This window comes from Magallana gigas, chromosome 10, assembly GCF_963853765.1.
Source record: "Magallana gigas chromosome 10, xbMagGiga1.1, whole genome shotgun sequence".
NCBI classification, from domain to species: domain Eukaryota; kingdom Metazoa; phylum Mollusca; class Bivalvia; order Ostreida; family Ostreidae; genus Magallana; species Magallana gigas.
The window spans coordinates 23981815-23996676 of record NC_088862.1 but is presented as its reverse complement, the minus strand read 5'-3'; the positions used below and the strand labels follow the sequence as shown (position 1 = coordinate 23996676).

At 34.1% G+C, this 14862-nt stretch overlaps 1 protein-coding gene across 1 annotated transcript; it reads right to left on the bottom strand.

Moving 5' to 3' along the window:
- Positions 1 to 821: 821 nt before the first annotated feature.
- On the bottom strand, positions 822 to 14854 carry LOC105347864 (calcitonin receptor; the record flags this gene model as incomplete). Its single annotated transcript, XM_066073118.1, is given in 11 exon segments — positions 822 to 2348; positions 3762 to 3803; positions 4978 to 5107; positions 5985 to 6067; positions 6355 to 6421; positions 7036 to 7102; positions 8381 to 8537; positions 9445 to 9622; positions 11290 to 11408; positions 13461 to 13573; positions 14696 to 14854. Coding segments are annotated over 11 exon segments (1364 nt in total), but the record flags the coding sequence as incomplete, so codon positions are not given.
- Between the last annotated feature and the right edge of the window lie 8 nt (positions 14855 to 14862).

The following is a 14862-nucleotide window of genomic DNA, read 5'->3' as shown; positions in this document are numbered from 1 at the left end:
TAATGGGAAGCGACTCCATTTTGTATAAAATTCTAACATCCGGTGATGTTAATACATTCGAGGTGTTTTTCCGAGCTTGCCGGAAAGGCCCGAGAAGTTGCGATTGCAACCTATACACGGATTCATCATTTTAATGGAAGAAGTTATTTCATAAAACTCGGAACGCAACTTCTTGTATTAGATTTCTTCAAGGCATTAAGAGGACATCTTAACTGCATGTGCATGCGTTTGAATTATGGAAATTATTAACTCTCGATTGAAGAGAGATTCTAAATTGGTCATTTTCAATTTGTGCGCATATGTTGTCTCGCTTTTTTCGAAAAAATGACAATGAAGCTTAATTAGAAAATACCTAAACACTACTTAATAATGAACATTTGTTATAGACTTGCATATTTACACGTTTGAAGTTATATAATAATAAAGTTCTTTGGATTGTTGTTTGTTGTCTTTGAGAGAGGAAGTGACTGAGGTAGAAATCAGAGGGGAGGAGAGCTAATGGGTGTAATGCATGTATAATTATAAAATGGGAATCTTAAAAAAAAAAAACCCAAAACACACGCAACTTTAATAAAAGGAAATATGATATGTACATGAAATATATTCTTAACTTTCAAATAAAAGACATCGTTTTCTACAACAAATTATGACCAGTCATGTAATGATGTATATAGGTACACAAAAACAACAAATAAATGATTTAACTTTTTATTTCACAAATCAACAAGGCAACAGAATAAAGTCGTTGATAAAAGATGTATAAAGTTGAGATCATTTCTACCAAAAACAATAAACATACTAAAAACCAACTTTTACTAGTATTCGCGACGATTTTATTTCGCAATACATACTTGAAATAAACTGGTTCTTGGCAATTTATATTTTCGCGATCAAGATGCAGATTACTGTGGTTTCATTGATATTCAAGGGTATCAATTTTCGTGGATAAAGTGAAAAATCAGTTTCAAGGATACGTAAATTTGTGACCAATGACCCTTTCAATACAAAATGTGAATAGAAATTGCGTTTCAATGAACATTTAATTTCATGGATCAACTTAATTAACAACGAAATCCACGAAAATTGGTATTCAACGAATATTAATGAAACCACAGTATATGGGAAAACAAGATACCAGAGACTTTTGATGATGACTGGTTTGTGGTAAGAAAATAAGGTCCTCGCGAATATTTCGCGCATGCGAATTAAAGTTGGTTTAAAGTATCAACTCAAAACAGTTCCAATGATCAATAAAATGAGGAAGCACCAACCGGTGAGCTAGCATTCATGTAGTATTCATGGGAAAAAAATCTAAAGAATTCGAACGTGAAATACTTATAATACTCAACTTACCCATAAAATCTACCTTAAAGCTTGAAAATATGATTTTAAGCCATAAAATATATCATTTACTAAATAAAAAAAATCTAACTATTTCATGTTTGAATTTTGTTCCCTATATCTTTTTATAGAGCTCTTCTTCGCATAGAGATCAATATAGTCTAAAACCGACCAAGGCAATCGAATCCCCTTAATCGGACCCCCTCTGAATTGTTCGTAGAGCTCTATTAAAATACAGAGGAAACTGATCACGATGAGTGTGGTATTAATGCTTAAACGAGTTCAATAAAAGCTATACCCATTACACTGCAGAGATAGACAATATACAGTTTCACAAGGGATTAAATCGCTATATCTTTTAGCACGAAATTTTTCTACATTTGCCGCCTTATTTAATAGCAAAAAAATACGTCTAGTCTTCAAGATTGCTCCCGTTGAGAATCGTTCTACTTTTAACAACCCTAAATCTACATGAAAGCTATTAAATGCGTCTCTATGTATATAAAAGCAATAGTATTTCTATTGCCGAGGTAGAAATCAGAAAATACACATAGTCCATTTTCAGTCCATTTTCTCTAACGTGCTTTTGAGACCCTTTGCACATAAAATTGTTGTGATTTTTATATTTGCCGCGTTAGTCTTCAGACTCGGTCCATTTAGAGTTACTGAAATTTCACAATTACACACTTGAGATCCTATGTACGAAAGCAATATACAATTTTTTCTTGCCATGAAATGAAGGCAATTATATTTGGTGCTCAAGCTGGGTCCGTTGAAATTTGATTTACTTCCGGATCCGGGGAAAGTCTTTCCATTTCCGGAACTTCCAAGACCGTCCTCAGGTGTCCGGAAACCTTGGCGTTGTCCAGTACGATGGGGGTGACGGACATTGGATGAATAGCCTGAGTCAGGTGGGTGCTGGAGGTGGTGCTGAACTTCCGGGCGTGAAAGCGCTCAAACAGGAGCGGGAACTTCCGCCTGATGGCCAATTTGACGTTCTGTTGGACCTTTTGAATGTTATAAAAAAAATCTTAGGACTAAAGTACTTTATCCTCGTAAGACATGGGCTTTGTGTTCATTCGACTTCCACATGAGCAAACAAATATTTTGTGGAAAAAAATGGACATAAAATCCATGGCCTGAGACGATGGAATCGCGGATCGATTAATAACCAAATATATGTATATACGGCCATAACGTGACCGATATTTTAAAATAATTTTGAAGAGACTTGTCATGTTGCGAGAATAAGCCTTCTGTGATTTTGAGGAGAAAAAAAAATTGCATTTTTATGGCAAATTTAGATCTGCTTTAGTGAATTCAGTTCGGACAGTAATCCTTCTTCAATATTACAAAGCTTCTTTGTTTCGACAACGGGATAAAAGTGTTGTCTTTTATAAATCGAATATGTGTTTGAGGATGGTGATGCTATTTTATATATATATTGAAAAAGGGGGAAAAAATGACAGATATATACTACCGGTATGGGAATATATCAAGATTAAGAACGCACTTCGAGACACTTGAACTATTTTGACTATCTCTGTTGCTAAATATGTTAAAATAGAAAATGGATTCGAGTGTGCTTTTTTTGTTCCGAAATAACAATGTCAGATTTATAAAGAATCTGAAAAGTGACTTGTATTACATGTATACAATTGATCATGTTTAACCTCAGAGTTCTAATGCATGCAATCGATTTTTTTAAAAACCAAGTCGTTAAAGATTTTTGACTCTGAGTGATGAATATATCTGGAAGAATAAATGTGCATCGATATTGCTGTCAATGTCTGAAAAAAATTGCTGCTAAGATTAACTTTAAACTTTTCGGCCTACAATGTATTAAATGATAATTTGAAACATGGTTTAATTTAAGGCAGTTGGTTTTTCACTACGTAAATTGCAAACATGATTTAAAAATTTATAACTTTTTAAAATTCTTAACAATACTTTTATTCTCTAGTAATAAATACAAGTACTTTACGTAATTTTATACTGTAAACCTGCATTTATTAGCGACTTCATTATTTCGCGATTTACCAGAAGTAAACTTATACGGGGCACATAATAATATAATTTTTACGATGAAAATAAAATTACCTGGAAAATAATCATTTAGGACTGGTTCGCAGAGATAAATTTTCGCGATGACGAGACTCTCGCGAAACTCGTAAAATTTCCCGTGAATAAAAAGTTGCATTGTTTACAATAATGTGAACGCTCCCTACAACGCTCAAGTACAAAACTAAAATTTATTAAGATATGTTTTATTTCTCATAGATAACTTTTTACGTTTTACGTTCTTTAAATGTATATCAAATTTATTTTATGCAACTGATTTCAATATTTAGTATATATCATTTGATATAATTAGGTGAAACATGTCTTTGCACCAATTTTTATTCATGATTTATACCAACCTCATGTTTGCATAGCACCCACAGAATGCAGACAAAAACTCCCTGAAAAATGAAAGACATAGATTACATGTAGTTTACCATAAAACATTAAAATGTTTTAGATACATGTATATGTCATCCGAGAAATGAAACGATGAAGTTAACCAATTGAAAGCGTGACTGAAAGGTAACTGAAATGACTAAAGACCATAGATATGTCATCCAGTCACCTTTCCAGACCTTATCAATTAACATTCGGTTGACTCATGAAATTGCAGAGTTTAATCTTGTGAAGTGTAAACATTGAAGATACTTTCCATTCCCTCTTGACAAAAACAGAAAGGATCAATGTGCGTATTAAAACTTTGAAATACAGCCAGAAAGGGGGAATTCGTTATCTTCAAATCATAATAGCGTTGGATGTCCAGAAATGAGGTTCATTAAATAATATCTCTACATAGAAACAACAGACGAGATGCAATAGATATGTTATCTTACTATTATTTAAAAAATAGCATTTGCATCAGACAATGTTATACATGTATAATTATCCTGGATAGAAGGGACGTGTTATTATCTATGAACGATACAATGCAAAACATATAAATCTACTCATTCAAGGGAGAATCAATTATATCTAAATGACAACGTCACTGTCCTGCACAACCAAATTAACTTAATCAAAGGGAGAAGTCATTATCTTTTCATGGTCAAAATGTTTAACGTTGAAATTTACTCAGTCTAGAAGAGAATTTTACTTTCTTTTTAAAACACACTATCATAAACGCAATGTTCAGCATATAAATTTACTTAATTGAGGGGAAGGGTTATCAGCTATCAAACACACAATGTTGAACGTCTTAATGTACTCAGTCAAAAGGAGTAGTCATTATCTTCACGCAGACAAAGTGTAAAATGTCTCAATTAGTCCACTCACACGAAGGGAAAAGTTTTGATACGTCACAATATGGAACGTCTAGCTAACACTGAACTTTATTTTTTTTTTACAATGATTGATAAACAACTTCAAGTTCTACAACTTATATTAAAGCTGACATGAATTCATGGTCGCCATATTAGATTCGATCGCTCCTCAACTGCCACAATATGCAATACAATTTCATTTTTCGTTAAAAAGCGTAAAAAAAGATGAAAACGGTAAACCTGGAACAGACTTTATACAGTATATAAACGTGACGTTGGCCTGTACAGAAGTTGATAAATATGACGTCATTACCTGAAGCCCCTCCACTACCTGGTTGACAATGAATGGAATGAGTAAGTTATCCGCGGCGTAGGATATCCAGGGTACGATGAAGTTTACACCGAACAGAGGAATCAGGAAAAACAAGGTACGCAGCGATGTTCTAAACAGAAATAAATACATTTATTAGTTTTACAAATCATAAAAATGCAAATGGACATAAATACAAAGATTCAAATTGTAGCAAATCAACACAATAGGAGCCTAGTGTCTAAATACACTGGGTTTTTTTTTTTATTTTGAATTAGCGGAGAAGATGATGCGCAAACTGCCTTAAATTAAAACTGTTCAATTAGCCACAATAACGGGAATCAAATAAACCTGTCACAGACTTCTAATGTAACATTCTTCATAAAGAACCATTTATACAACATTCGTTTTAAAGAGACATCTTGGCCAACATATTAACCATCAAATCTGCCTAAAATCTTGAGATATGATTTGACTAGCTTTAAACTGTTATTCAATAAAGAAAAAATCCATATAATTCACCATTCAATTTTTTGGTGTTTTCTTAATTTTTTATGCATCTATAGAGCTTTTCCTCTAAAGGAGATCAATGCAGTCAGAAAATGGCTACAACAATCGAACTGTCTTATGACATTCTTTTTAGATACTATGTAATATGATTTAATACATTCTCTCTCTTAAGAATCACGATAACAGATTGCAATATTATTTTATGGCAGACGTATTTCTGCATCAATTGTGGCATCGTCACAAACCAAAATTAAAAGATGGCTAGATGCATAGGCGGACTCTGGATCGTGGCTTAAAGTCTGAAGCAAACTTGCGGAATTAAGGCTCAGATTGTTTGATGAAGCGTTGAAACTTACAGTATATAAGTCGACACTTTAATCGTCGAAACTTACGGTATATAAGTCGACACTTTAAGCGTTGAAATCTATGGGATATAGGTCGATATTTCAAGCGTTAAAACTTACGGTATTTAAGTCGATACTTTAAACGTTGAAACTTACGGTATATAAGTCGACGCTTTCTTCATGGCACGGCTTTTACGTATTACTTCCACCATCACGACGATCAGGAAAACAACATTGCACTGAAAAAGTAAACAGGGTTTTAAAAAAATTCATTTTTATCTCGTTTGGTCGATGCGGGTCTGTTACTCTCAGTCCGAACAAATTCGGACCAACGACTTGGTCGTCCATCCAAATATTTTTTTTTCGTTTGGAATGGAAGCTTCAGACGTGCAGCTACTCATTCGGTGAAATAGTCAAATCCCATCAGACCTCTTGTTAAATATCAACCACTAAGAATTTGATTAAATGTATTTGTTGGTAAGATTATCTTTGTATGATGAATGAATATACATATGCATTTACTTACTAAAACAGTAAGATAATTGGGTACGACTACGATCCACTCAATTTCAAGGAAATTATAAATCCAACATCTGAAACACAAACAATTAATATCGTCAAATCAGTCAAACGTAAGATGATGATAGAACCATTTTAACATGTACTGTGGTTTCATTAATTTTAAGGGTATCAATTTTCTTGAATAAAGTAAAAATCACAGTTTCTAGGATACTTAAATTCATGGCAAATGACCTATCAATACAAAATGTTTATAAAAATTGCACTTCAATGAACATTAAATTTCGGTGATCAACTTACGACGAAATCCACGAAAATTGGTATTCAACGAATTTTAATGAAACCACAGTATTTGGACTTCGGAAAGTTGTGTCAAACAGCAATGCGACGTAGACCTGTCGATTTCATTGTTGGCCTCTCGGCTTTGGCTCTTTGAAATTAACAAGATTTGTCTGGCTTTTATGCTAAAACTGCGTAATTTGCGCATATTTCGCTTAAAACTAGTGTCATTTTTTAATTTTTTGACGCAAGAATAAATAGTTACGTCCTACCGAAAGTCCAAAGTGTTGTTTAAATGGTTCTAAAAGATTCTGCGTTCCTAAATTATTCTATTCAATATATAAATTTTGAGATAAATTTGAAAGCGGTTCTAGATACAAAACGTATTGAATTAATGTGGTTTACTTACTTAAAGTCGTACTTCTCTATTGTTGATCGCAATATGACGTATATAGATATTGTAACTAGTGGAATTCCTGGAAAAAAAATATGGCTTGGTTTTAATTTATCACAATAGACAAACATGCGCATACTAGTATCTAGATGGGGGTCTGGACCCCCTCCCCTCCCCCTGCAAAAATTCGAATTTCTTTAAATTACATTATAAAATTACCATAAATATGCCTCGACCCCCCCCCCCCCCCCCCCCGCGCAAACTCAAAAAACCTTCGGACCCTTTTTTTGGATCCGCGCATAGATAAAATTAATGTATGTTTTCTTTGTCATATCAAACAAAAGACTTCTTTACACGCAAGATGATGGCCTAGTCTTGCGTTTTTGTTTCATTTGGGTTTTTTTTATCCCATGAGATAGGGTGTTGATTGCTTTGAAACGTGTTTTCCTAAAGTGTAATCCAAGGGTTATTATTATTTAAATAAAAGTTTAAAGTCACGACAGAAATAAATCTAACATCAGAAAAGGGAAGAAGGACAAATGCAACCAAACTCATTGTCGAAAACCCACAATCTTTCTTGCTTACCCGTCGCGTGTCAACTAATTGAAATTTTCTCGTTTTTATGAATAATTCATGTTCTTTTCAGTTTGACTCCCAGATACGTTCGTGGAGGAAATCTTAGAAACCACGCTTAATATTCTTAATTCCGCATGCATCTATCAACAACAGCATTATGATTCTCCAAAAACTAAGAAGTTTCGCTTCCTTTTTTATTTGGTGAATTCATTTTCTTCATTTCGTACATTTATCCTTATAAATGATTCGCAGTTATTTTAAAGCAATAAAAGCTGTATTTTTAGAATTTTATTTTGCTGCAAAAGCCGGCTAGTATGATAAGTCTACGTGTAACTTATACTTGTATGATAGATAAGATTTGAAAAAATCATTTATAATAAAATAACATTTTCGTAAAAAAAAAAATTCAACATGAAAATTGCAGCTCATATTGTTTTAACTAACTCTACAAGAATGCATGGATTCCTTCGAATATAAGTATTTAAGATTAGGTACTTTATTGGAACATCGAAATTCGTGGTGGCTCAATTTTCGTCGTATTCATTGGTAGCCCTCACCTACGAATTTACAGCATCGACAAAAAGTAATTACAAAAGATTCATTTTTCCTACTGGTACTGACAATCGACGCCCTAAGAAATCCCCCCCACCCCCCATCCCCCACCCCCCCCCCCCCCCCCAAAAAAGCAAACAATCTACAATCCACGAAAATTGCCCCACCCCCACCCCACCCCAAATTAAATGACTCAACAGTATTAAAGATTTTAATGCAACTATTAACATACCCCATCCTATAAAATAAAACCACACCATGCGGACTTTGGAATCAATCTGGGAGCTGTGGAGCTGAGGTATTAGTATATTGAGTCCCTCCAGAAACATCCAGAAATAGGTGGCGGATCTAAGGTACTTCTGTAGGCTGATCAGTACCTTACAAATCGGCTGCAATTAAAAGTTGCATCATTACAATTCATTTACTGTAGAATCAATAGAATTCGCGGTGGCTAAATTTTCGTGGTATTCGTGGGCAGCCCTCTTCCACGAATTTAAATCCTCAACGAAAAGAATTTTAGAAAGAGTTATCTTTGTTACTGAAACAGTAACCGACGTATCCACGAAATTACACCCCCGCGAATATACAAAATAGTCACAGTCCACGAAAATTGGCCCCCACGAATTTAAATGATACACAGAACATGTACAATAGGTTGTCATCCAACCAAAGGACGCATGCACTGTCTAAGACACTCCCAATTCTAAGATTCTCTCGATATATAAATTTACACTTTCCAGTGTCTTTGTATATGATAACACTAACAAACGATTTTGTAATGTATGGCCCAATCAATTTCACCAATTTAATTTCATATTAAATCGTACAAAGGCTGAAAAATTCTATAAAAATATAAGTTATAAAGAATCATTCTGTCAGGGGAAATCAAATCTAACATAAAGCCCTTTCGGATTAATTTGATTAGATCGCCCCATACCGTATTAAAGAATGATTCCTTAAATAAAACATATAGACTCAATGTTATAGTTACACGTAAACCAAAAATATTCCTATGAAAATGAAATACTTCGTTCTAAAATAAACGTTTATATATAATCATCTTCGCTAGCAAAGGATCGTCAACCTTGGATAGCAAAGGTGTTCTAGAGAAACGCCGAAGATCGTCATCCTTGAATACTAGTATATAGCGAAGATGTTCTGGAGAAACGCCGAAGATCGTCATCCTTGACTACTAGTATATAGCGAAGATGTTTTAGAGGAACACTGTTGACTCTCGCCCTTGCCTAACGAAGATGTCAGATAATCAGAAAATAACGAAAATGAATGCATATTTACTGAGTTCCGGTTGATCAGACTTTCTTCTCTGTTGAGATTGTAGACGTGCTCCCGGCCGACGACCCAGTCCCAGGACAGCGTAACGATACTGACAAGGATTAGAGAGGACAGGAAGTGGAGTCTGGTCCGGAACATCCGCTTATAGCCCGCCTCTAGAGGTCCGGAGTACCGGAAGACGCTTATGTAGAAGAAAAAAACATTTTTTAAAAATATTGACGAGAACTGAATGGTCGAGGCCATTTGTTTTACTTAATTGGTCCCCTTTAGAGGAAAACCTTTATATTTAAAACACTATATATTAAAGAGATCATTATAAAGATTTTGGTAATTATCAAACTCTTAAACCTAGGTAATGTATCTGAATTTTTTCCTTATGGCTAAAATTTCATAATCTGTTGGGTAATGATTTAACCAATAGGCATCCTACATGTGTACATTTAAAAGACACAAACGTATTATAACCAACCGTTTTAAGTCCTTTTACATACTTACATACAGTGTCATGCACTATAAAATAAAGGTAATACATCAATCGCAGCTTCTCGGGCCTTTCCGGCAGGCCTCGGAAAACATATTTTCCGAGCCCGAGAAGTTGCGATGTGGTAATACACGTGAGTATTGAGTGATTTTTATTTGCCGTAATATATTGAGACTACATAAGATCTTATCGACAGAAAAGACGGACTTTTCTTACCAATATGAGCGCTTGGCGAAATAACATATGTAACTTATGTAATAACTTTGATAAAATCGAAAAGATTGTGGGGGGGGGGGGGGGGGCGAGAAAGCTTAATTACGTTTTAAGAGGATAGAAATAACTTTCACAAAAGTAAAGATAGAAAATTTTTAATACAAAAGAATCGAATGAGAAATCGCAGCAAAGTTTTTAGAAAATCCGGTTTTATAAAACACATATAAGGTGTCTATGTCAACAGATAAAAACCGGATCGACGGAGAGAATAAAAATCTGAGCCGAAAAGGAAACGCTAGCTTTCGCTACATCCGGAACAAGAGAGAACTAATTTTCAGAACCGGAACCACCATATTTCAGTTTAAAAGGATTTTCACGTCAAGTCTGGGTCCACACAATAAAAGTTATGGTCTCTCAATAAATTATTTTTTTAATTTTAATTCCCTATGTATGTACACGCATTACTATACAAATTAGACAGATTGAAGTTGGTGAGATATATCATAAAAAAAATTGTGATCAAAAAGCAAGGTCAGTCGAGACATTTTGATAATAATAGTAATAAGAAAAAATTAAAATTACACTCGCTCCGATGTAAAGTAAAAAAAGGTGTAGTCATTTTGATGTAAAAAAGTACATTAATAAAATATTGATCTTAACCTGTATGCATGCGAGTTGATCAACGTTTGCAACTGTAAGACTCTCAAAAACCTACTTTTAAGAAGGATAGATGGACTTGGCCATTTTAGACTATATCGATCTCCTTGTGAAAAAGAGTTTTGTGTATAGGAGATAAAAAATATTTAAAATTTTAAAGTTTAAATATAAAGAGTTTTTTCGTTACCCAAAAAACCAGTTTATGTTAAGAAAAATCATAAAACTAAAACTGTACTGAAGGTGTAGCGGATTGTTGGTTGACCACCCAACCTCCTATACTGTATACGGTGAAATATTCGCACCGTCTTATTTTCGCTAATTTCGCTCTCGTTGTAAGCGAGGGAAATTTAGACTGGGCAAATTCCAACGTCTCAAATTATCTCTCTTTAAACAAAACTGTGTCTGGGCTAATTCAAGACGGGGTGAAACTTTTTTGCAAATGTAGACAGGCTAAAATTACACGGGGCGAAAATAACCCTGTATACAGTAATTTTTACCTGGACAGGGCGACAGTCATGATGAAAAATGAGGGCAACAAAAAGGCCAGACTTATGACGTTCGTCACCAAGGTAACCATGGTCTGTATTCGGAACTCCTCCGTACCTTCCACTTGTTTCTGCAGGGAAAAAAAATTAAAATGTGACTTAATGATCGCAACCTCTCGGGCATTTCCGAGCTTTGCCGGAAAGATCCGAAAAGATGATTGAATCAATACAAGAATGCATATCGATGTGTACCATTCTATCATAACTTTGAGTTGTTTAATTATACTTTTATCTACAGCACGTGCGTATGATTATTCTTGTCATATTGGCATTACACGTATCAGCTAGAATATCAACTCAGACCCAAAGATCAAGGGTGTTGCTAAAACGCGGAACGGAAAATGGAACGGAAAGCGGAACGGAAGGGAAAACGGAAAATCTTATCTAATGTTATTTACCTCATAGATTTGTTAATCATGCTAAAACGATATACTTCAAGTACCTTTTTAATTTTTTTTGAAAGATTGGCAATATTAGATTATTTATTCAAGAATATTTATTTCCTCAAAATTAACAGTACATGCATTGACCACTATATTCTGTCCCAAAATATCCTCGATTCACTTTTTGCTGTATATTTATATATACCTCAGGGTTCAAGCAATTCTCTTTTAGAAGCATTAAACATTCTCATTATTCTTTCTTTAAAACGTCCTCTCTAGCTTATCAGCTGGTATAAATACACGGCTAAAAATAAAGAAGTCTACGGGGTTTTGCATTTCAACAGACCCGGATGATAGTGTTGAAAAATTGTGCAAGGTCTTCTGAGTGACTTCCAAATGGAGAAAAGATGTCAACATTTTCCATTATAAATCGTCCAAATGTGCTGCATGAATATTTTGGGATCGACAGACTATAGTCCCAATATATAATCGGAAAATCAAACCAGGCAACTTCTAGAGCTCTCTATTCGGATCATATGTATATAGCTGCTGGAATAAACAACTGCTTAGTAATGCAAACGTAAACAGAATTGCATTGCTAAAAATACTAGTTTCACAAATTACTAGTCTCACAAATTACCGGGTATTTTAATGTTAACTGTATTTTAATTTTTAATGTCGTCAGTCCTACGGTTTTTTTTTCTTCCATCTCAATGATACTGTATCGTCTGTATGATAGAACACCGAAAATTCAATTTCGATGTAAGTATATACATGTACATCATATTTGAAATATAAAAATACTCAAAACACGCATAAAACGCTTTCACTAACTGCGTACGTTACGCTGTTATGCCAGCAATACCATATAAGAAAAATAAGTAAAAAGTTATAGCTAATTTGCTCGTTTAATCATGTTAATGTTTCACAATTCGTATACATTTGATTTTTCCGTTTCCGTACTCAACTAAAGCCGAATGAATACAATGCTATAATTGATAGACATTCATATGAATATTAATAAGATAACAACGTGTTGATAATAATTCATTAGATATAAATAAAAGATACAAAGTAAATCGTTTCTGGCCAGTCTATACCCTTTTTAAGCAATAAACGTGATGATATTTTCCATTCCGTTCCGCTTTCCGTTCCGTTTTCCGTTCCGCGTTTTAGCAACACCCAAAGATCAAAACAATTCTTGCGCATTTTCTTTCCAGGGAACTTGACTTTAGGCATGTGAAGCACGTGTTTCGTAATAGTTCTTTAGGCAAAACCAAACTGAAGGTTGAACGCATCTTTTATCATTCTGTATCAATAACAAAAAAAAAACCTTTCTTGTTATTCATTCCTAACTTGAGTGGTACCACACAGAACTTAAGATTTATGCACAGGACATAATCAACCCACCAATCTATCTTCTGTAGATATTTTTAAAGGGAGAAAAATAGAAAACACTTATTACCGTGAAGAATATTTTCTCTGCAACAATCGTAAGATTTTTTATATCTGCAGATTTGTAGCTCTTTGGGGAAATTCGGACTAACATGCCATAGACACGATATATCCGGAAGAGCTACAGATTTTAGGGGAAATTCGGACCGACATACCGTTGACTCTACATATCCCGTAGAACTACAGATCTTCAGCTAATATATCTTTGCAAGATTTATAATATAATACGGCAATTTTCTATGAATTATGAACAGATTGGTAGCTGCAATAATGAGACGTGCTCACCTGTTTGTTGGCCGCCATACAGGACGAGTAGTTGTACAATACATGGGACCCGTCAATGTCCAGGTGGGAGTTCTCCCAGACGCCATTGGGCAGACACGTTTTGGTGAAATTGGCTACAAACGACGAAAGGCTAGAACTTATTTAAATCGTGTACCATGTTTCTGGTGAAATAAGTTACAAACAACGGAAGGCTTAAAATATCTGGAATAATATAAGATGCTTTTGGTGAAATAAGCTACAAACGACGAAGGCTAGAAATTATTTAAATAGAATAGTATATTTTTGGTGAAATTGGCTACAAAGGACGAAATTTATTAAGTCTATGATTTCTTTTAGCGGTACATTTTCAAATACATATTCTCCCCAGCCTATTTAGTGCATTGGAATATATGTGTCATGTTGTAATTTTGAATTTACTGGGTGGGTGTAAATACAAAATTTACAACATGACAAGTGTCATGTTGTAAATCTTTGTATTTACACCCACCCAGTAAATTCAAAATTTACAACATGACATATGTACAATCATGATAATTTGTTTTTGCTTATAAAAAAGCCACATTTACATTTAACATATACATGTATTTGTATTTTATTTCATTTCTTAAAGATGAAAAATAAAATCCAAATCAAATTTTAACTATGTTAAAGTTTCTTAATTCTAAGTTAATTTCCTTGGTAATGTAGGATCCGTGAGAGTATTTAAATAAGGGATTGGGTAATTGTATCCGTAATTATGTAACGAGATTATTTTGTATGCATGGCTTTTGTTCGTCTATTTGTTCGCTTAACGTTAGTTGTAGACATACCTTTTGAACGCACGGGTAAAAGCATGCTTCTATACACAAACAGGAAATCGTCCGTCGGATACAAACTTTATGTATAGAAATAAGGAGCGACGCAAAACGGATGAGACAGGATGAAAAAAGGTTAAAAATATGAATAATAAAGGATTGTTGCTATGACACGGAAAGATTTTGTGTATTCTTCCGCATGTGTCTTCTTCAAATAAAGCTTTTATTTATTAACATTGATTTAATTTTGTTCCTTGTATTAGCGAAAATTTACTTTATCAAATGGAGAAAGAGAGTTTAAGCTTAAGCCTAGATTTATAATAAAATAAGTACTACTAGTATTATCAGAATTAAAAATTGGGAAAAAGAACTTAATATATTTGAAAGACATTAACTGAAATATATAAATATCTCTCTCTCTTCTCTCTCTCTCTCAGTTACCTGGCTGAAACGATGGAATGTAATATGACGGACAGTCCAAGGATACCACTGTTCCATTGGGAATGGAGTTTATACAGGACATTCCGTCCCAAATAGAGGGACAGTTTGCCACCGGTTCTCCAAACGATGCATTAGACGAAATATAATCCTCACAGCATTCCGTGGCC